The sequence below is a fragment of the Tursiops truncatus genome, chromosome 9, assembly GCF_011762595.2.
Source record: "Tursiops truncatus isolate mTurTru1 chromosome 9, mTurTru1.mat.Y, whole genome shotgun sequence".
NCBI lineage: Eukaryota > Metazoa > Chordata > Mammalia > Artiodactyla > Delphinidae > Tursiops > Tursiops truncatus.
In genome coordinates this window covers 69,286,070-69,308,579 of record NC_047042.1, presented here as the reverse complement: position 1 = coordinate 69,308,579, position 22,510 = coordinate 69,286,070, and the positions used below count along the sequence as shown (strand labels likewise).

At 39.8% G+C, this 22,510-nt stretch overlaps 1 protein-coding gene across 2 annotated transcripts in view; it reads left to right on the top strand.

Annotated features, from left to right (window-relative positions):
* Nucleotides 1–5,759: 5,759 nt before the first annotated feature.
* Nucleotides 5,760–22,510, top strand: part of TMEM168 (transmembrane protein 168) — a 52,927-nt gene continuing 36,176 nt past the window's right edge. The window contains exons 1-2 of one of the 2 annotated variants that reach the window (XM_019925195.3): nt 5,760–5,899; nt 10,308–11,561. In XM_019925195.3, the coding sequence (XP_019780754.1) occupies nt 10,434–11,561 (1,128 nt within the window). In that variant the 5' untranslated portion in view covers nt 5,760–5,899; nt 10,308–10,433. The remainder of the gene's footprint in view (nt 5,900–10,307; nt 11,562–22,510) is intronic. The other variant, XM_019925225.3, reaches the window with a different exon arrangement.

Genomic DNA, 22,510 nt, shown 5'->3' with positions numbered 1-22,510 from the left:
CAGTAGTACCAAAGATGGTACCTATGTTTTTTAACTTACAGGAAAATACAAAAAATTAGGTCATAGGCGTTGACTGCAGGATTGTTTCTTAATTTGTCAATAAGATTGTAAAACATAAATTTGTTAATATTGTTGGATTGGAATACCCACGTAAACGATAAAAGTAGTAGGAAGCATTACTCAAAAGACAAAACAATGCCTGGTAGCATTTCCTGGCACTGGGCCTATTTGCACCTCTTTACAGAGAATAGCCAGGAGAATGTACATGCATTTTTATTGCTTGTATGTCTTATCTATTGAAGGCAGACACAACCAAGTAAATCAGTGATCTCCTAATAACATTCTTTCCATATACCTTTGAGCTGGTGTGGGGGGAATCAGATATCTAGAAGAATATGACTTGTTGTCACAGATACAGTCTACATGAGGCTATTATGGAATCCACATGTAAGTCATTTACATTTATTCCCTAGACCTACAAATCTTTCCTAGAGTTAACTAATGCCACTCTAGCTATTCCCATTGCCTTCTACCAAGGAAAAAGAATACAAACATGGCCATGGCCAGTATTAATTTAGTTCTCCCTCAAACTCTTGTCCTGTAACATATCCCCTGTTTGGAGAGAGTTTGCTGAGACAGGCTAAAGTATGTAGGAAAGATAAAGTCATCCAGAAACAATTATAGTTTTTAAATCGCCACAGGCCTTTTCACTAGGAATCTAAGAGATAACATTCGCAAAGCCAGGCCTAGAAGTAAAGTAGATGCATGATTGCTGGCAAGAAGAGAGGTAAGCAGGCTAAATGAGCCTGCCTGCAAGTAGAAAGATGCTTAGGAAAGAGACCTGAGACAGAAAGAGGGTCTAATGGCTTGACTGTGAAAAGGAGCTTTTATGTTTTTCAATCCCATTGAAATATTAGCACAGATTAAAGTACCAGAGTGCAGGTTACTGTGGAAAATTAGAGACCTGGGAATTTAAAAGTTAAGATAACATTTTGATAGGAAAAGCTCTGGATCTTGTGTGACCAGAAGTATTATCAAGGTAGGAGGGACCCCAGTGGCCTGGAGAATGATGCCAATTGGAATGAGCTATAGAATGGGAGTTAGAATGTCACAAACCATCTCCTTAGTCCTGCTTGATTCATCATTTGAGGCTTCATTACTATAGTATTACACTAGACTAGGTACTGTAAGGAATAGGTGTCTGTTGTGCTCTTCAGAGCTAACAATGTAACTTAAGAAAAAAAGAAATACATTTGCATTAATATGAAGCAAGAAAAACTTTAAAATTGAAGAATAGTATATTCTGGCACTGCTGCATTTGGTGATACATATCATTGAAATCTGTTCATGTGATTATGGCACACTGTTCATAACCAATCTAGATGCAATTAAATACGGGTATCTCTCATCATGGAAGTACCAAATATAAATTATGCCCCTCCCTGCCGCTCCCAATTCAACCTCCTACACTCTCTCCTTCACCTCCAATGTTAACCCCCTGAGGGTGGGGCAAGGGAGAACCCAGCCTGTGCTCACCTTTGCAACAGCTAGTCCCTCTGCCTAGAATTTCTCCCTCTTATATTGGATTTGCATGGCTAGCTGATTTTTGCTAATCAGATCTTAGCTTGCATGTCACCTCCTCAGGAGGATCTCCCCAGTCCACATAATCTAAAGTAGTCTCTGCATCACTCTATCTGAAGTTTATCCTTTTCCTTGTTTGTCTATACATATGGGCAAGGCCCTCTTCCATCCTATTCTGTATCTTCAGCTGAGAAAAGTGCCTTGCACAAACAGGTGATCAATAAATATTTGCAGATGAATTCATTTTACTTTATAGAATGCAAGCGAGATGACACAGCTTCACTGCCGATACTTAGTTTATGAATTTTTTTTCGGGGGAGGGGAGAAGGTCTAGGTCTGTTTTATATTGTTTATTACTTAATGTATTCTCAGAATCAGGATATAGCTCAATTTATACTTCAGAAAAGTCTGAATTGGTTTGTATAAAATGTAGCTTAGATCAATACTAAGTAACTTCCCCCCCTCCCCCCGCTTGCTTACTCCTACCCATTTAGATTTCTTGTATCTTAATCTCAGATCCGTTCTCACCATGTCTCTGTGACATCCAATCCCCACCTCTCTCTCATTGCCAATAAAATAATTTAAGTTTGTAAGCCATCATTACCTTTACTACATACTAAAAAGGAAGACTTAGCTAATTGATATCTTTCAACTCCACAAGAGAAGTGGTACTCCAGCAGTTTCTTAATTTGTGTAAGGGATACATTATTCCAACTACTGCCCAATGACTTTATATCCAGATAGGTTTCCACCATTAAATACTATGACATCTTGGGCAAATTTCCTCAGGACTTATTTCTTAATCCACAGATTTTGCTGTGTTGAAGATAGGTTTAAAAACAATTTATATAAAGCAAGTAATACAATCTTGTCACATGGTAGGGATATAACACATAGTGAGTATTATTTGTTTTAGCAAATAGGCTTTAATAGCCCTGTTACTTTCTCTTAGTCTTGCCTGTTCTGTGCCTTCCACACACATTAACCATTTCACAGCCACCATCTACTGCCCCAGGAACTTACCTTGCTTCATTCCTGCAGTTACCCAGGGAGCATAGCTTTCTGTGCCTGCTTTTTTGAGCCAATAGCTCCCAGCTGGTGCTCATGATTGGTTGAGTAAATACTTGGCATTTCAGTTTCAGCTACTAGACTTGTAAGGTTGGGGGGTGTGAGTGAAAAATGTTGGCTGCCATGTCAGTAAACAAAGAATGTTGCAGCCATCAAATTACAGGTCCCTCCCCACCCCCGGAAGGTGAGACCTGAGGAGAGTCAGGATGGGAAAACACAGGATACTGGCTCAAGGTAGCTGATGTACATATCAAAGAAATGATTTCAGTAAGCCCAGACTATTGCATCTTCCCATACATAGAAAAGTGTTAAATTCATTAACTTGAGATGTCTGGTTTTCTTTAATTAACACTAATCTTTTGAAATTCCGATTACTTGGTCTTTGTTGTGAAAACTCCTATATATCGAGGCTCCTCCCTTACCTCTTTGGAGCAGTCTCTCAGAGCAATCTGAGACTGTGTCCTGGGCTTAAGTCCTCTGTTTTGTCTGCCAGATAAAACATAATTCTCAACTTTTAGGTTATGCATTTTTTTCAGTCAACAGGGGAGAATTCACCACACATGGAAACAGGGTTCAGGTGGTGGGAATCCATTAAAGGCAAGTTGAATTAGAAGTGAGGACAATATATTCAAGTAGAAACATCTAGCAGGTAGTTGGAAATGTGACGCTGTGTTCCCCAGAGAAACAGAGTTACAGATTTGGGAGCTGGGTACTGATTGAATTTAGAGTTAGACAGGAGTCTGGAGAGAATCAAACACAAAATTTTCATTTACAAATGAGGAATCTGAGTCTGAGGGTGCTTCATCACTTATAGACGTGCTGTCCACTCCAACCCCTCACCATCTATGAAATGAAAATGAAGAAATTCATACTCTGTTAGGGGAAATAGAACAAGAATATAGAAGACACTAATAGAAAATAAGTGGGAGGAGAGGACCTACTCTGTTCTATTATTTCATTTAACAAATATTTAAGTACCAACTATATATCAGGCACCACGTAGGCCTATTTAATGGTGAGCAAAACTGGACATGTCCCTGCATTTGAGGAAATGGAAGCAGGCTAGGGTGCAGAGTTGGGGGAGTGTGGTGGTGAAATCAAGCAACTCAGATTGGGACTTCAACCCAGCCGGAACCCAGATTGGGACCTGAACCCACGGTCTTTTAGTTGAGATCACACAGCTGGTCTCAGGACTTAAAGAAGCTCAGGTTCTTGATGTTTCCTTGCAGAAAGAATTCAGTGAGAGACAAAGTGATAGGTAAGAAGTGAATTTACTTAGAGAGAAACACACTCCACAGAAAGAGTGTGGGTCATCTCAGAAGGCGAGAGGCCCCAAAATATGGGGTGGTTAGTTTTTATGGGCTGGGTAATTTCAAAGGCTAATTAGTGGCAGAATTATCCCAGTCATTTTGGGGAAGGGGTGGAGATTTCCAGGAGTTGGGCCACGGCCCACTTTTTGACCTTTTATGGTTGACCTCAGAACTGTCATGGCACCTGTGGGTGTGTCATTTAGCCCGCTGATGTATTACAATGAGCGTATAATGAGGCTCAAGGTCCACTGGAAGTCAAATCTTCTGCCATCTTGGACCTAGTTGGTTCTAACCACTTTTTGTCATGTCCTACGGCTATGTCATTCTTTTAAAGGTTGTGCCCTGCCCCCTTCCCTACTGTTTCAGTTGGAGGTCAAGCTGCTGTATAGTCTGTTGTTGTGCTTTATCCCAAAGGAGATAAACCATGTAAAGGTTTTAAGATAATTTTTATTTTATTTTTTGTGGTACGTGGGCCTCTCACTGTTGTGGCCTCTCCCGTTGCGGAGCACAGGCTCCGGACGCGCAGGCTCAGCGGCCATGGCTCACGGGCCCAGCCGCTCCGCGGCATGTGGGATCTTCCCGGACCGGGGCACGAACCCGTGTCCCCTGCATCGGCAGGCGGACTCTCAACCACTGCGCCACCAGGGAAGCCCTAAGGTAATTTTTACATACATCATCTTATTTAATCCCTACAACAACCCTGTAAGGTAGGTATTATTAGCATTCTACTTACATATGAGGGAACTGGGGTTCATACAGACTGACCTCGCTAAGTGCTATGAACAGTAGAAAATTATGGTAGGGACAGAAGGCTGGCAGGCAGGAAGGGCTTCTTGGAGAGGGAGGGGGAATTCATACTTTTTGAGGGCCTACCTTATGATGCCAGAAAAAAAAAATGTTTTACTGAATATTCACAACATAGAAGGAAGGTTTCCTTCCTTTGCAAAGAAGGTTTTGTTACCATTTCTTAGATGGAGAAACCTAGGTGGCACATAGGAAGGGGAGAAAACAGAATTCAAACCCCAAAATCATCAGCTCCACAGCTGTTGTGAAACGCTGCCGAGGAATATCCCCTTATGTTTATTCAGTGCGTTCAGATACAAAGAAGAATTAGCCCTGGAATGTGAAGGACCCTCAGGATGCGGGGCCGGTGAACGTGTAAGGGACGGGGGGCGGGGGGAGAGGGGTAATGGAATTGGGTCAGGACTGGGGGAGCTTAGCGTTGTCGGCGGAGTAAAGACCCAGGCGGTTTATGAAAGGAAGTCTTAATTAGAAAAGGAGGCGAGAAGGGCTTTGAAGGCGAGCCTAAGGAGCTTGAGCTTTTAGCTGGTCAGTGGACACAAAGCCATATATTATGCGATAGGTATTAAAGAGCAGCAACGCCTCCTGCAGTATCTACTGTTCTTGTGTGGCCGGCCGGCCCGGCCGCTTTGCCCCGGTCTCGGTCAAGCCCGAGGTGGCGGCCTAGAGGCTTGATGGACACGGTCGGCCTGATCCTTCGTGGTCTTCCAGCTTCCTGTTCGCCGCCCATTCCAGGTCCAGGAAGGCGGCAGCTTGTGCCCCAGGTGGGGCCGTTTGCGCTCGCGCAGCGCCGAACGCACCTGGGTCCGCGGCGGCTCGGAGGGTTTGGGCGGGGAGGGGGGCAGGGCCTGGGCCGGCTCTCAGGGAGGAAGCGCGTCGTGCCGCTTGACCCCGGCGGCGTTCCGTACCGTCGCGGATCCGGCGGCGGGAATATGGCGGCCGTAACCGGGCCAGTAACGGAGAAAGTTTCCGACGAGACTGGCCTGTGCTAGAGCGTGCGGCCTCCGGCCCTCGACTCCCCTGGAGTCCCGCCTCCCCGCTCCGAGTCGCAGGCTCAGCCGCAAGGGCCCTCCCTTTACCGTGCTGGCCCCAGCGCCGACTCCGAGGGTTGAGAGAGTTGGTAGCAGCGGCCGAGTCAGGTAGGTGGGCGAGGGGGTCACTGGCGAGGCGGTGAGACCTGGGCACAGTCACCGCCCAGGGCTCAGAGTGGTGCGGGCCCCAAGCTCCGCCCAGCCGGCCTCCCGGGGCGGAGGTAGGGATACCTGCCCGGAGAGAAGTTGATGGTGTGGGGTGGAGGATGGAAGGCGGGGCGCCTCTCCGTATCCCCCAGCAGTTCCCCACTCAGCTGGGTTATGGTCGACAACAGCGAGGCTTCTTCTTGGGCCTCCCACATCTTGCTAGGAGGAGGCAGAATGGAAGAAGAATTGTTATTGCTGCCCTATTGCTGAGGGATTTAGTATTCGAGGTGCCATTCTCCTTGTATGAGATGGGTCCAAAGAGTTATTATCATGAATTCATAGAACCGAAGCACTGGAATTCCCCGACCCTGGGTGCTCAGTATGTTCTTTCAGCTTTTGACACTTCCCCTAGATGGGACGGAAATAGTTTCTGAGTCTAAAGACGTTGCACGTGATATAGTGTGTCTTGGATTCCCTAGAAGTAGGACATGAAAGAGAACTTGTTGGTTTGGAGGAATTTGGATGAATTAAGTGAGGGCTGGCATAAGGCCGAGAGAGAAGCAAACCAATTAGACAACTCGTTTACTCTTTGTATATTAATACGTGCCCTATAACTGATTGGCATTGTTGTTAAATATAGTTATTTCTGCATCACTCTTTATTTCTTCAACAGGTACGTGTTGAATACCTACTTGGTGTCGAACTTTCTGCTAAACAGAAAGTACTTTCTGCTAAACAGTATTGTCTTCAATACTGGTGTACAGTATCGAAGACAGACTTTCAGAGACCTTTTGATCTAATGGGGAATGCAGATTTTAAACAGTTGATGGTCAATATTTTGCTGTTACAGAAGTACATGGATCATATAAATGAGTCAAGGTGATTTCCCTAAGAAGATCATTTAAGCTGAGGCGTAAAGAGTAAAGAATAGGAGTGAGCCAGGTGTGAGGACTGGGATGGGGCCAAGAGGAGGGAAAGCAGTGCACCTGGAGAGGGAATAGCATTAGTATGGTTCAGAATTGAAAGGTCCGTATGGCTAGAATACAAGTTCAAGAGGAAGAATGGTAAGAGATGAGGCAGGAGAATTATGCATATCCAATGAGGAGAGTGTTATAAGGCATTTTAAGGAGTTTAGACTTTGTTGCTTAGAGTGATGGGAAGCCGCTGGGGGCTTTTACGTAACAGAATGATGTGACAAATTTTGGCTTTAAAAAAAGATACTTCTTGGAGAAGGGCAAGAGTGGATGCAAGGAGACATTCAACCATGAGATGATGGTGGCCAGAACTGGGATTGTGACCTTGAGGATGAAAAGAAGTAGATACATTTAAGAGGTGTGCAGGAAAAAGAGTGGACAAGACTTGGGTGACGATTACATACAGGTGGTGAAGGAGAAGAGGGTTTAGAGTAGTACATAGGATTTTATAAAACAGACCCTGGCAGTTGTTAGTTAACTTTTCTTGTATTCAGATTGACTCTTCTGTGCTCCTTTTTTTATCTGCCTCTCAAGGAATTTCCTACTGAATCATTAGTGATGGCAGACCCACTGAAAAGGTTTGCAGTGCTTTGTTGTTTTACTCTGATTCAGGCTGTTTGTCTTTTGAAGAAGGTCAGAATGGGAAAAGACTTGTAAATTAGCTATTTAAAAATAATATTCTGTCATGTTGGTTTTGGCCTATAACAGGGTGGCTGCATATATTCCATGCTATGAATGTGCTGTACTTTATTATTTACGTGTTTTCCTTTACCTTTTTCTAAGCTTTTACCTCAGTGCAGAACCGAGCTAGTGCTTTTATTTCTGTCAGGTAGGTTAATATATATGTGTTTAAGTGTATAGTGAGAGAAGAGCCTAGGCTTGGGATTGAACATCCAAAGGATAGATTCAGAATGAAAACCCTGCAAGGAGACAGGAGAGATCAGTGAGTTAGGAAGAAAATCTGGAGTCTGGTCTTTGGAAGCTAAAGGAAGGGCAGGTTTCAGAAGGTGAAAGGAATCAAAAACGTCAAAGGTTGTTTGAGGAATGTGCAAGATAATGAGTGAAAAGAACCCATGGGATATAGGAATTCGCAGGTTATTTTAGAACTTGGCAGAGCAGTTTGTTGTGTGGTGGAAACCACTGTTTAGTTGGTATGAGAAGTAAAGCAGTCAAATATTGGCTGTCAAGAGGACCGAAGATTGAACTTGGAAGAGGAGATGAGGATTAGTGAGGATTGTTTAGTTTTGTTTGTTGTTTCTGTATTTTTTTTTTTTGGTATCATTTTTTGATTTGTTTTGTTTTGTTTTGTTTTGCTGTACGCGGGCCTCTCACTGTTGTGGCCTCTCCCGTTGCGGAGCACAGGCTCCAGACGCGCAGGCTCAGCGGCCATGGCTCACGGGCCCAGCCGCTCCGCGGCATGTGGGATCTTCCCGGACCGGGGCACGAAGCCGTGTCCCCTGCATCGGCAGGCGGACTCTCAACCACTGCACCACCAGGGAAGCCCTGCTGTCATTTTTTAAAAAGAGCTTTGCAAATGGTTGTGTCAATGGATAAGAGAAGAGTTGGAGTTTAAAGAGAGAGGAGAGAGTGTGAAGTTCTGGAAGAGGCAGAGGGGAAGGGATACATGTGTGGCTAAAAGATGTAGCCTTAGATAGGGAAGGGACAGCCTTCCTTTCTTGAATCAGGAAATGTAGATAGAGGTGAGTTTGTGGTGTTGGAAACTCCGGTAAGCTCCCTACTGATGACTTCATTGGAGGCAAAGTCATCTGGTGAGAATTTGGTGGGAAGTGGATGTCAGAGATTTGAGGATAGGGAAAAGAGGTTTGCATAATCACAGAGAATGAGAGTGTGTTGACCAGAGAAACACAGAACTATGTCTCATGAGTTGAGTGGCAACCATTTAGTCTAGTGTGTGATTTTTTTCCTCCAACAGTGTTCAGTCATCTGAGCCCAGACTGTACCATCGACCTTTTGAGGACATATATTCCAACATATTTGTTGAATGATTATATAACACATAGAAGTAATGTTTAAAAAAATGCAACGTACTCTAGATACTATCAGTTTCTTAAGTAAAAAGATAAAACCTAAATATACCAAGGAAGATATTTTCTTTAGTGGTGTGTGGTTTCTTAAGAAATGATTGAATGAAAATGTAATTGAGGAAAAATTAGCATTCTTAGTTAATTAAATAAACTTAGCTGTAAAAAATATACATGTTGAACATGTAAATTAGTAATAATACTTGGAACCTCCCAGAGACCCTAAAGCTGTCACCTGGTGACATTCTTTTCCAGCTAAATGGGTAATTAAGAGTTAATTCCAAGTTATCTCATATTTCTCTTGGGTCTTTCTTTTAGTGTCCTGCTATTAGAAAGTATAAATAAGCTGATCACAAACTAGTTACTTTTTGAGTTTTTATTGATTGAGTTCTCTATGGATATTCAGTGTGACCCTGAGCCATTGCATGGATCATTTCTTCTGAAATAGCATACTAGAAAATTTGAAGAATTATGTAGTAGATAGTTAAATCATTTTTTGACTACATCATGTTTGAAGTGCAACTTGAAGGGGCACTTAAGATTGAAATAATTATCTGGGTTCTTTGACAAATAATTGTGGTAACTTTTTAAAAGTAAAATTATAGTTTTAAAAATTTACCTTACAATAAATATTGGTCAGCATTCCAACTTTACAGTTTTGACTAGAAAGGTCCAGAATTGGTTTGCTACAAAGATTGTAGGTTTGATAATCAAAGTAATTTAGTAGAGGAAAAAGTACAGGGAGAATTATGGATCAACTTTAGTGACTGAGTAACTTTAATACAGTTAAACTTCTAATAAGTTTATTAGTTAAACACTGTTAGATTAAGATTTCATCGCATTTTAGAGGTGACTGGTAAAAAGATGTAGATGATTTTAGGCAGGTAGTAATGGTTGCTATTATTGGATACTGATGCTTTTCAAATTAGAGGTAATGATGAGGTCCCTTGTTTCATTTAAGAATTGAGTAGCTTTCCATTGTGCCAGACGCATCTGCTACATCTAAGCTAAGTTGAATATCTCATCTTTGCATGTTGTTGAAAAACCACATATTGGAGTAAAAATGAATTATGTGAATTCCTCACCATCTCTGGAAAAACAGTTTCATTGATGGTGACTTAGTCATACAATCCTAGCATAGGATGAGTAGAAAAAAATCTCCATTTTTGTTTGGATAAACTGCAGAGTTTTTAAGCCAGAGACAATTACCATTAAGATACACACAAGTCACATTTTAAGCTGGGTTTCAGAACAAACTTTATTTCTCACTTATTCATTATTTTGTATAAGGAAGATACATGTGAAAGGCAAATTACATAAAATTAACAACGAAATATTTTTTCTTCTTTTTAGATCACTACAAACAAATTCCACCAGAGAAAATGCTGAAGTAGGAGTTACAGAAACATTGGATTTGCTGGATGAAATACAAGCAGTTAATTTTTGTAACGTGGGGAGAAAGCCCAGATTGACAGATTAATGTGTAAATCACTGCGTTATTGCTTTAGTCATTGTCTCTATTTAGCAATGACAAGACTGGAAGAAGTAAACAGAGAAGTGAACATGCATTCTTCAGTGCGTTATCTTGGCTATTTAGCCAGAATTAATCTACTGGTTGCTATATGCTTAGGTCTTTATGTAAGATGGGAAAAAACAGCAAATTCCTTAATTTTGGTAATTTTTATTCTTGGTCTTTTTGTTCTTGGAATTGCCAGCATACTCTATTATTATTTTTCAATGGAAGCAGCAAGTTTAAGTCTATCCAATCTTTGGTTTGGATTCTTGCTTGGCCTCCTGTGTTTTCTTGATAATTCATCCTTTAAAAATGATGTGAAAGAAGAATCAACCAAATATTTGCTTCTAACTTCCATAGTATTAAGGATACTATGCTCTTTGGTGGAGAGAATTTCTGGTTATGTTTGTCATCGACCCACCTTACTAACCACAGTTGAATTTCTGGAACTTGTTGGATTTGCCATTGCCAGCACAACTATGTTGGTGGAAAAGTCTCTGAGTGTCATTTTACTTGTTGTAGCTTTGGCCATGCTGATTATTGACCTGAGAATGAAGTCTTTTCTAGCTATTCCAAACTTAGTTATTTTTGCAGTCTTGCTGTTTTTCTCCGCATTGGAAACTCCCCAAAATCCAGTTGCTTTTGCATGTTTTTTTATTTGCCTGATAACTGATCCTTTCCTTGACATTTATTTTAGTGGACTTTCAGTGACTGAAAGGTGGAAACCCTATTTGTACCGTGGAAGAATTTGCAGAAGACTTTCTGTTGTTTTCACTGGGATGATTGAGCTTACATTTTTCATTCTTTCAGCATTTAAACTTAGAGACACTCATCTCTGGTATTTTGTAATACCAGGCTTTTCCATTTTTGGAATATTCTGGATGATTTGCCATATTATTTTTCTTTTAACTCTTTGGGGATTCCATTCCAAATTAAATGACTGCCATAAAGTATATTTTACTCACAGGGTAGATAACAATAACCTAGATCGAATCATGGCATCCAAAGGGATGCGCCACTTTTGCTTAATTTCAGAGCAGTTAGTTTTTTTTAGTCTTCTTGCAACAGCAATTTTGGGAGCAGTTTCCTGGCAGGTAAGCTTACAGTTTGTTTATTATGTCAGTGCCTATGATATGTGATTAAATGCTTGCTTCAAGAGTTGAATTATTAGAATTGAAAGGTCAAGTTCCTGATTTCAGAAGTAGATGGTGGGGCACTTACTTAATTTTGTTCCTGGAATTGAAGTACTGAATGAATATTGACAGGATAATTTCACTTGCTTTCTAGCAAGAAGAACCAGAATATTAGGAATACTCAGCATGTGACATGCCTCCTGCCTTCTTATTGTTCATTAATGAAACACTCATGGATTAAAGATCCTTAGAATATTAACATTTGAAGGGTACTTAGAGATTGTTCTTTAATTTTTTCACTTTACACATGAGGAAACTGAAAGCCAGAAAACATATCCAGAGTCACTGGTACTAGCCAGAATTAGGTTACCTAGCTTCTGTCTAGTCCATTGGTTTCCTCATTACATTTCTTTTATATAGTCATTTTCCTAAGATTTTATGTAAAAGGTGATTAGTTATATAATAACATATCAGATTCTTAATTACAGATTAGAGCCTCTCCTAAGAAAGAAAAAAACTAGTTTTACAATACATTTGCTTCCCACAATATGTTTTTGTTTTTTTTTAAAAAAAGGTCTTTTGTAGACAAAGACATTCAAACTATATGGCTAGAGTTTATATCTGTAGTTTATATCAGTCTTCCATTCTCTGAACATTTATTGACTGTACTGTATATCAGGTACTGTACTGGTGCTGAAGATCTTGAGATGAGTAAAAAATGTCTCCGTCATTAAAGAAGGCACAATCTCTAATGGGAGGCGGAAGAGGCAAGGCACGTAAACCAATAATTATTATTACAGTGTCACAAATACTGTAATTTGGGTACATTAGGTTGTGATGTAGGGCAAAAATGAAGGTGAATTTTGCTTGGTGCAGTCCTCTGCTTTGCACCAGTTGCAGCAGAGTGATTTGTCGATGTGAGTGTCTGAAGAGGAGATGTGGAGACTTGCCTGGGAATGGTACATTTTAGTCATTGTGGGCTAGGGCATGGAGCCTGTGTGGGAGTCAACCAGATGATTAAAAAAGAAAAAATCATGGGTGTTGCCTGAGGATATCTTACTCTATTTGCCAGTGCTAGGGACTATCAGAACGATGATGATGGATGAGAACTCTACCAAGAGTTCTCATTCCTCTTCCTCTCTTCTCTCCTTCCTGTTAGCTCCTTTCCCAGCCCGACATTTTTTTAATTCCAAATCAGCCTCATTCATGCTTGACACCTTTCTAATCATCAAATCCTGAAACCAGATATTTTGTAAGTCACCAAATTCTTGTTTTCTCATACAAGTGGTCTTAAACATGGTGTGTGTACTACTGGAGATACACAGAAGCTTTCCAATGAGTCTGTCAGCAAAGATAATTTTAAGACAGTTTCTAGATTTCACCTTCCAGTCAACTGTTTCTTAAAGTTTATCTACTTGAGATAGGTGTGGAGTGGTATCTAATTGTGATTTTAATTTGCGTGTCTCTAATGACTAATGATGTTGAGCATCTTTAATGTGTGTATTAGTCATTCACTTACCTTTGCTGAAGTATCTATTCAGATCCTTTTTTGATCTAAATTGGGTTGTCTTCTTATGATTGAATTTTTTTAACATCTTTATTGGAGTATAATTGCTTTACAATGGTGTCTTAGTTTCTGCTGTATAACAAAGTGAATCAGCTATACCTATACATATATCCCCATATCTCCTCCCTCTTGCGTCTCCCTCCCACCCTCCCTATCCCACCCCTCTAGGTGGTCACAAAGCACCCAGCTGATCTCCCTGTGCTATGCGGCTGCTTCCCACTATCTATTTTACATTTGGTAGTGTATATATGTCAATGCTACTCTTCGCTTCGTCTCAGCTTACTCTTCTCCCTCCCTGTGTCCTCAAGTCCATTCTCTACGTCTGCGTCTTTATTCCTGTCCTGTCCCTACGTTCATCAGAACCTTTTTTTTTTTTTTTAGATTCCATATATATGTGTTAACTTACAGTATTTGCTTTTCTCTTTCTGACTTACTTCACTCTCTGTGACAGACTCTGGGTCCATCCACCTCACTACAAACAACTCAATTTCATCTTTTTATGGCTGAGTAATATTCCATTGTATGTATGTGCCACATCTTCTTCATCCATTCATATGTTGATGGACACTTAGGTTGCTTCCACATGCTGACTATTGTAAATAGAGTTGCAGTGAACATTGTGGTACATGACTCTTTCTGAATTATGGTTTTCTCAGGGTATATGCCCAGCAGTGGGATTGCTGGGTCATATGGTAGTCCTATTTTTAGTTTTTTAAGGAACCTCAATACTGTTTTCCATACTGGCTGTATCAGTTTACATTCCCACCAACAGTGCAAGAGGGTTCCCTTTTCTCCACACCCTCTCCAGCATTTGTTGTTTGTAGATTTTTTAATGATGGCCATTCTTACTGGTGTGAAGTGATACCTCATTGTAGTTTTGATTTGCATTTCTCTAATGATTAGTGATGTTGAGCATTCTTTCATGTGTTTGTTGGCAGTCTGTATATCTTCTTTGAAGAAATGTCTACTTAGGTCTTCTGCCCATTTTTGGATTGGGTTGTCTTTTTTTGATATTTAGCTGCATGAGCTGCTTGTATATTTTGGAGGTTAATCCTTTGTCAGTTGCTTTGTTTGAAAATATTTTCTCCCATTCTGAGGGTTGTCTTTGCGTCTTGTTTATGTCTTACTTTGCTGTGCAAAAGCTTTTAAGTTTCTTAGATCCCATTTTTTTGGTTTTTATTTCCATTTCTCTAGGAAGTGGGTCGAAAAGGATCTTGCTGTGATTTATGTCATAGAGTGTTCTGCTGTGTTTTCCTCTAAGAGTTTTATAGTGTCTCCCTTACATTTAGGTGTTTAATCCATTTTGAGTTTATTTTTGTGTATGGTGTTAGGGAGAGTTCTAATTTCATTCTCTTACGTGTAGCTGTCCAGTTTTCCCAGCACCACTTTTTGAAGAGGCTGTCTTTTCCTCATTGTATATTCTTGCCTTCTTTATCAAAGATAAGGTGACCATATGTGCATGTGTTTATCTCTGGGCTTTCTATCTTGTTCCATTGATCTGTATTTCTGTTTTTGTGCCAGTACCATACTGTCTTGGTTAGTGTACCTTTGTAGTGTAGTCTGAAGTCTGGGAGCCTGATTCCTCCAGCTCCGTTTTTCTTTCTCAAGATTGCTTTGGCTATTCGGGGTCCTTTGTGTCTCCCTACAAATTGTGAAATTTTTTGTTCTAGTTCTCTTAAAAATGCCAGTGGTAGTTTGATAGGGATTCCATTGAATCTGTAGATTGCTTTGGGTAGTATAGTCATTTTCACAATGTTGATTCTTCCAATCCAAGAACATGGTCTATCTCTCAATCTGTTGGTATCATCTTTAATTTCTTTCATGAGTGTCTTACAGTTTTTTGCATACAGGTCTTTTGTATTCTTAGGTAGGTTTATTCCTAGGTATTTTATTCTTTTTGTTGCAATGGTAAATGGGAGTGTTTCCTTAATTACTCTTTCAGAGTTTTCATCATTAGTGTATAGGAATGCAAGAGATTTATGTGCATTAATTTTGTATCCTGCTACTTTACCAAATTCATTGATTAGCTCTACTAGTTTTCTGGTAGCATCTTTAGGATTCTCTGTGTATAGTATCATGTCATCTGCATACAGTGGAAGCTTTACTTCTTTTCCAATTTGGATTCCTTTTATTTCTTTTTCTTCTCAGATTGCTGTGGTTAAAACTTCCAAAGCAATGTTGAATAATAGTGGTGAGAGTGGGCAACCTTGTCTCGTTCCTGATCTTAGTGGAAATGGTTTCAGTTTTCACCATTGAGGACTGTGTTGGCTGTGGGTTTGTCATATCTGGCCTTTATTATGTTGAGGTAAGTTCCCTCTATGCCTACTTTCTGGAGAGATTTTATCATAAATGGTGTTGAATTTTGTTGAAAGCTTTTTCTGCATCTATTGAGATTATCATATGGTTTTTATCCTTCGATTTGTTACTGTGGTGTATCACATTGATTGATTCACATATAATGAAGAATCCTTGCATTCCTGGAATAAACCCCACTTGATCATGGTGTATGATCCTTTTAATGTGCTGTTGGATTCTGTTTGCTAGTATTTTGTTGAGGATATTTGCATCTATGTTCGTCAGTGATATTGGCCTGTAGCTTTCTTTTTCTGTGACATCTTTGTCTGGTTTTGGTATCAGGGTGATGGTGACCTCATAGAATGAGCTGGGGAGCATTCCTCCCTCTGCTATATTTTGGAAGAGTTTGAGAAGGATAGGTGTTAGCTCTTCTCTAAATATGTGATAAAATTCGCCTGTGAAGCCATCTGGTCCTGGGCTTTTGTTTGTTGGAAGGTTTTTAATCACAGTTTCAATTTCAGTGCTTGTGAGTGGTCCGTTTATATTTTCTATTTCTTCCTGGTTCAGTCTCGGAAGGTTGTGCTTTTCTAAGAATTTGTCCATTTCTTCCAGGTTGTCCATTTTATTGGCGTATAGTTGTTTGTAGTAATCTCTCATGATCCTGTGTATTTCTGTGGTGTCAGTTGTTAGTTCTCCTTTTTCATTTCTAATTCTGTTGATTTGAGTCTTCTCCCTTTTTTCTTGATGAGTCTGGCTAATGGTTTATCTATTTTGTTTATCTTCTCAAAGAACCAGCTTTTAGTTTTATTGATCTTTGCTATTGTGTCCTTCATTTCTTTTTCATTTATTTCTCATCTGATCTTTTTGATTTCTTCCCTTCTGATAACTTTGGGTGTTTTTTTTGTTATTCTTTCTCTAATTGCTTTAGGTGTAAGGTTAGGTTATTTGTTTGAGATGTTTCTTGTTTCTTGAGGTAGAATTGTATTGCTATAAACTTCCCTCTTAGAACTGCTTTTGCTGCATCCTATAGGTTTTGGGTTGTCGTGTCCACATTGTCATTTGTTTCTAGGTACTTTTGGATTTCCTCTTTGATTTCTTCAGTGATCTCTTGGTTATTAAGTAACGTATTGTTTAGCCTCCATGTGTTTGTATGTTTTAAAGATTTTGTCCTGTAATTGATATCTAGTCCTATAGCATTTGGTCAGAAAAGGTACTTGATACGATTTCGATTTTCTTAAATTTGCCAAGGTGTGATTTGTGACCCAAGATATTATCTATCCTGGAGAATGTTCCATGAGCACTTGAGAAGAAAGTGTATTCTGTTGTTTTTGGATGGAATGTCCTATAAATATCACTTAAGTCCATCTTGTTTAATGTATAATTTAAAGCATGTGTTTCCTTATTTATTTTTATTTTGGATGATCTGTCTGTTGGTGAAAGTGGGGTGTTAAAGTCCCCTACTATGACTGTCTTCCTGTCAATTTCCTCTTTTATGGCCGTTAGAATTTACCTTAGGTGTTGAGGTGCTCCTATGTTGGGTGCATAAATATTTACAATTGTTATATCTTCTTCTTGGATCGATCCATTGATCATTATGTAGTGTCCTTCTTTGTCTCTTGTAGTAGTTTTTATTTTAAAGTCTGTTTTGTCTGATATGAGAATTGCTACTTCAACTTTCTTTTGATTTCCATTTGCATGGAATATCTTTTTCCATCCCCTTACTTTCTGTCTGTATGTGTCCCTAGGTCTGAAGTGGGTCTCTTGTTGACAGCATAAATATGGGTCTTGGTTTTGTATCCATTCAGCCTATGTCTTTTGGTTGGAGCATTTAATCCATTTACATTTAAGGTAATTATCGATATGTATGTTCCTATTTCCATTTTCTTAATTGTTTTGGATTTGTTATTGTAGGTCCTTTCCTTCTCTGTTTCCTGCCTAGAGAAGTTCCTTTAACATTTGTTGTAAAGCTCGTTTGGTGATGCTGAATTCTGTTAGCTTTTGCTTGTCTGTAAAGGTTTTAATTTCTCTGTCAAATCTGAATGAGATCCTTTCTGGGTGATATTGGTTGTAGGTTTTTCCCTTTCATCACTTTAAATATGTCTTGCCACTCCCTTCTGGCTTGCAGAGTTTCTGCTGAAAGATCTGCTGTTAACCTTATGGGGATTCCCTTGTATGTTTTTTTTTTCTTGCTGCTTTTAATATTTTTTCTTTTTATTTAATTTTTGATAGTTTTATTAATATGTATCTTGGCGTGTTTCTCCTTGGATTTATCCTGTATGGGACTCTGTGCGTATCCTCGACTTATTTCCTTTTACTTCCATATTAGGGAAATTTTCAACTATAATCTTTTCAAATATTTTCTCAGACCCTTTCTTTTTCTCTTCTTCTGGGACTCCTATAATTTGAATGTTGGTGCATTTAATGTTGTCCCAGAGGTCTCTGTGACTATCCTCTATTCTTTTTTCTTTATTCTGCTCTGCAGTAGTTATTTCCACTATTTTATCTTCCAGGTCACTTATCCGTTCTTCTGCCTCAGTTATTCTGCTGTTGATTCCTTGTAGAGAATTTTTAATTTCATTATTGTGTTGTTCATTACTGTTTGTTTGCTCTTTAGTTCTTCTAGGTCCTTGTTAAACGTTTCTTGTATTTTCTCCATTCTATCTCCAAGATTTTCGATCATCTTTACTATCATTAGTCTGAATTCTTTTTCAGGTAGACTGCCTATTTACTCTTCATTTGTTTGGTCTGGTGGGTTTTTACTTTGCTCCTTCATCTGCTGCATATTTCTGTGTCTCCTCAGTTTGCTTAGCTTACTGTGTTTGGGGTCTCCTTTTCGCAGGCTGCACGTTCATAGTTCCCATTGTTTTTGGTGTCTGCCCCTGGTGGGTAAGGTTGGTTCAGTGGGTTATGTAAGCTTTCTGGTGGAGGGGATTGGTGCCTGTGTTCTGGTGGATGAGGCTGGATCTTGTCTTTCTGGTGGGCAGGACTGTGTCCAGTGGTGTGTTTTGGGGTGTCTGTGAACTTACTATGATTTTAGGCAGCCTCTCTGCTAATGGGTGGGGTTGTGTTCCTGTCTTGTTAGTTGTTTGGCATGGGGTGTTCAGCACTGGTGCTTGCTGGTCGTTGAGTTGAGCTGGGTCTTAGCATTGAGATGGAGATCTCTTGGAGCACTCTCACTGATGCATATTACTTGGGGCCGGGAGGTCTCTGGTGGTCCAGTGTCCTGAATTCGGCTCTCCCACTTCAGAGGCTCAGGCCTGACACCCGACCGAGCACCAAGACCCTGTCAGCCACACGGCGGTCGATCAGCCCCCTTAGAACCAGTCTGTCCTCCTGTTAGGGATTCGATATCCTGCTGGTGTTGTAGGGTCTCCTGCAGAGGCAGTGGGTGGCTGTGGCTCATCGCGGGGACAAGGACACTGGCAGCAGAAGTTCTCCTTATGATTGAATTTTAAGCGTTCTTTTTATATTCTGAATACAAGCCTTTTTATCAGATATGTGATCTGGAAATATTTTCTCCTAGTGTGTGGCTTATGTTTTTTTTTAATGATACTTTTTTTTTTTTGTGGTACGCGGGCCTGTCACTGCTGTGGCCTCTCCTGTTGCGGAGCACAGGCTCCGGACGCGCAGGCTCAGCAGCCATGGCTCACGGGCCCAGCCGCTCCGCAGCATGTGGCATCTTCCCGGACCGTGGCAGGAACCCGTGTCCCCTGCATCGGCAGGCGGACTCTCAACCACTGCGCCACCAGGGAAGCCCCAACTTTTTCTTTTATGGGCTGTGCTTTTAGGATCACATCTAAGATATTCATTGCTCAGGCCTAGGTCACAAAGATTTTTCTCCTATAGTTTTCTTCCAGTAGTTTTATCATTTTAGTTTTAACATTTAGGTATATGATCCATTTTGAGTTAATTTTTGTTATGGTATGAAGTAAGGATTTTTTTTTTTTAATATGGCTTTCTAATTGGTCCAGCACCATTTATTGAAAAGACTATCATTTCCCATGTTGAATTACCTTGGCACCTTTGTCCAAAATCAGTGTCTGAGCTCTCTTTTTTGTTCCATTGACCTGTATATCTATCCTTAAAACAGGACTATGCTGTCTCACAAGGTATGTTCTAATTTTCTTTGCAATTTCTTCTTTGACTTGTGTTAAAGTTAAAAGTTTATTGTGTGATAGTTTAATATTTGGGGGATTTCCCACATTTTTTCTATTATTGATTTCTAATTTAATTCCAGGTGATTGGAGAACATAGTTTGTTTGATTTTAGTCTTTTATTAAGACTTGTTTTGTAGCCTGGCATGTGTTGTATTCTCGAGAATACATCGTGTTTACTTTAAAAGAGTAAGTTCCTGATGTTGTTGATTAAAGTGTTCCATAAATACCAGCTAGGTTATGTTGGTTGGTAGTGATGCTCATGTATCTATATCCTTGTTGATTTTCTAATTCTGAGAGAGTGATATTGAAAATCTCCATTAAAATTAACTAAATTGTGTACTTCTCATTTCAATTCTTTCATTTTCTTGCCTTATGTATTTTGGGGCTCTGTTCCTAGGTGTCTATACATCTTTTTTTTTTTTGCGGTACTCAGGCCTCTCACTGTTGTGGCCCCTCCCATTGCGGAGCACAGGCTCTGGACGCGCAGCCTCAGCGGCCATGGCTCACGGGCCCAGCCGCTCCGCGGCATGTGGGATCCTCCTGGCCCGGGGCACGAACCCGTGTCCCCTGCATCGCAGGCGGACTCTCAACCACTGCGCCACCAGGGAAGCCTTATACATCTTTAATTATACCTTCTTAATGTATTGACCTTTTTATCTTTATGATAAACAGCATAGTTGAATAGTTACAACAGTCACCTAATGGCTTGCAAAATGTAACATTAACTAGCTAGCTGTTTACAGAGTTTGCCAACTCCTGTTTTAGGCCAGTGCTTCTCAAACTTTAATATACATAGGAATTGCGTGGGGATCTTGTTAAAATCCCAAAGACTGGAATTAAGTAGTTTTGGGGGAGAGCCTGAAACTCTGCATTTCCAGAAATCTTAAAAGTTATGCAGAAAGTCCTAGTCAGAAGTACACCCACTGAGTGGCAAGGTATTAATTTAGCTATTCAAGACTAATGTGTATCTATCAGAGTTTTGTATGCATTAGTTGCTCTTTGGTAACTGCTACTTGTGGTGTAGGCATTGTGTCTTTGATGCAATTAACTTTTTTTTTTTTAAATTGAAGTGTAGTTGATTTACAGTGTTGTGTTAGTTTCAGGTGTACAGCAAAGTGATTCAGTTTATGTATATTATATTCTTTTTCAGATTCTTTTCCCATATAGGTTATTAAAAAATATTGAGTATAGTTCCCTGGGTTATACAGTAGGTCTTTGTTGTTTATCTATTTTATATATAGTAGTGTGTTTGTTACTGTCAAATTCCTAATTTATTCCTCCTTCCCACGTTTCCCCTTTGGTAACCATAAATTTGTTCTCTATGTTTGTGAGTCTGTTTCTGTTTTGTAAATAAGTTCATTTGTATTTTTTTAGATTCCACATATAAGTGGTATCATATGATATTTGTCTTTCTCAGACTTACTTCACTTAGTATGATAACCTCTAGGTCCATCCATCTTGCTGCAAATGGCATTATTTCATTCTTTTTTATGGCTGAGTAGTATTCCATTGTATATATGTGCCACATCTTTATCCATTCATCTCTCGGTAGACACTTAGGTTGCTTTCATGTCTTGGCTATTGTAAATAGTGATGCAGTGAACATTGGGGTGCATGTATCTTATTGAATTATGGTTTATATCCTCAGGAGTGGGATTGCCAGATCATATGGTAGCTCTGTTTTCAGTTTTTTAAGACCATCATCAAAAACTCTACAAATAATGAATGCTGGAGAGGGTGTGGAGAAAAGGCAACCCTCCTACACTATTGGTGAGAATGTAAATTGGTACAGCCACTATGGATAACAGTATGATGCAATTAACTTTTTAAACTTAATTTAAAAAAAAAACCATTTATTTATTTGGCTGTGCCAGGTCTTAGTTGTGGCACGTGGCATATTCACTGCCGAGTGTGGGATCTTTTTTTTAGTTGCAGCATGGGGGATCCTTAGTTGCACCATGTGGGATCTTTTAGTTGCAGCATGCAGGATCTAGTTCCCTGACCAGGGATTGAACCCAGGCCCCCTGCCTTGGGAGTGTGTAGTCTTAACTGCTGGACCACCAGGGAAGTCCCTAAACTTAACTTTAATTTAACTAATCTGTGCTCTGCCGAGTGTTTGGTGAGATCATCTCAAATTCTTCCAATTAGATTTTTCTTGAACTATTTTTGCTTAACATTCCTAAATGATATTGATACTGATTAGCTTTTTAATAATATAATCTAAACCCATTTTTCACATTTCTGTGAGAGTAATACTAAAGCGTAAAACTGATTTTCCCCTCTGTCCCATTAAAATATCCTTCAATGGATGGATTTCCACTGGAAAACTGATTGGGTGGGGGCAGACCCAATGTGGCAGGAAAAAAATGAGAAACTAAAGCCTTTTGAGTAGATCAAATAGTCAGCCATAAGTAGGATCAATGAAAGTAGAGGTAGATTGAAATCTAGAAGACTAGGTAAGAGCAAGGGATAAGGACCTGGACTAAGGTGACAGGGAAAAATTGCTGAGCTAAGGATATAACTGATAGAAGTATCAAGGGAAAAACAGATCTTGTTGAAAAGTAAAATTTATAGAGAATTTGAAATAAATTGATGAAATTTAGAGATGAAGAGTGTTTTGACATGGTATTTAGATAGTCTAAATATTAAAAAGATGTTGAGAGGCTAAAGGGAGTGGATGGGAATGTAGGATGATGGATTTCATTGAGTTAATGACCTAGTGGGCATTTGTTATTAACAAAACATTTTAGAGTAGGTTAATTTTTTAAAGTATATTTTTAGGCAGTCAAATGTACTCTCATTTTACTACCAGAAAAGTAAAACCAAACAGACACAAACATGAGACTAATCTGCCTCATGGAGCACAATGTGGTTTAGACCTTACTTCCCAA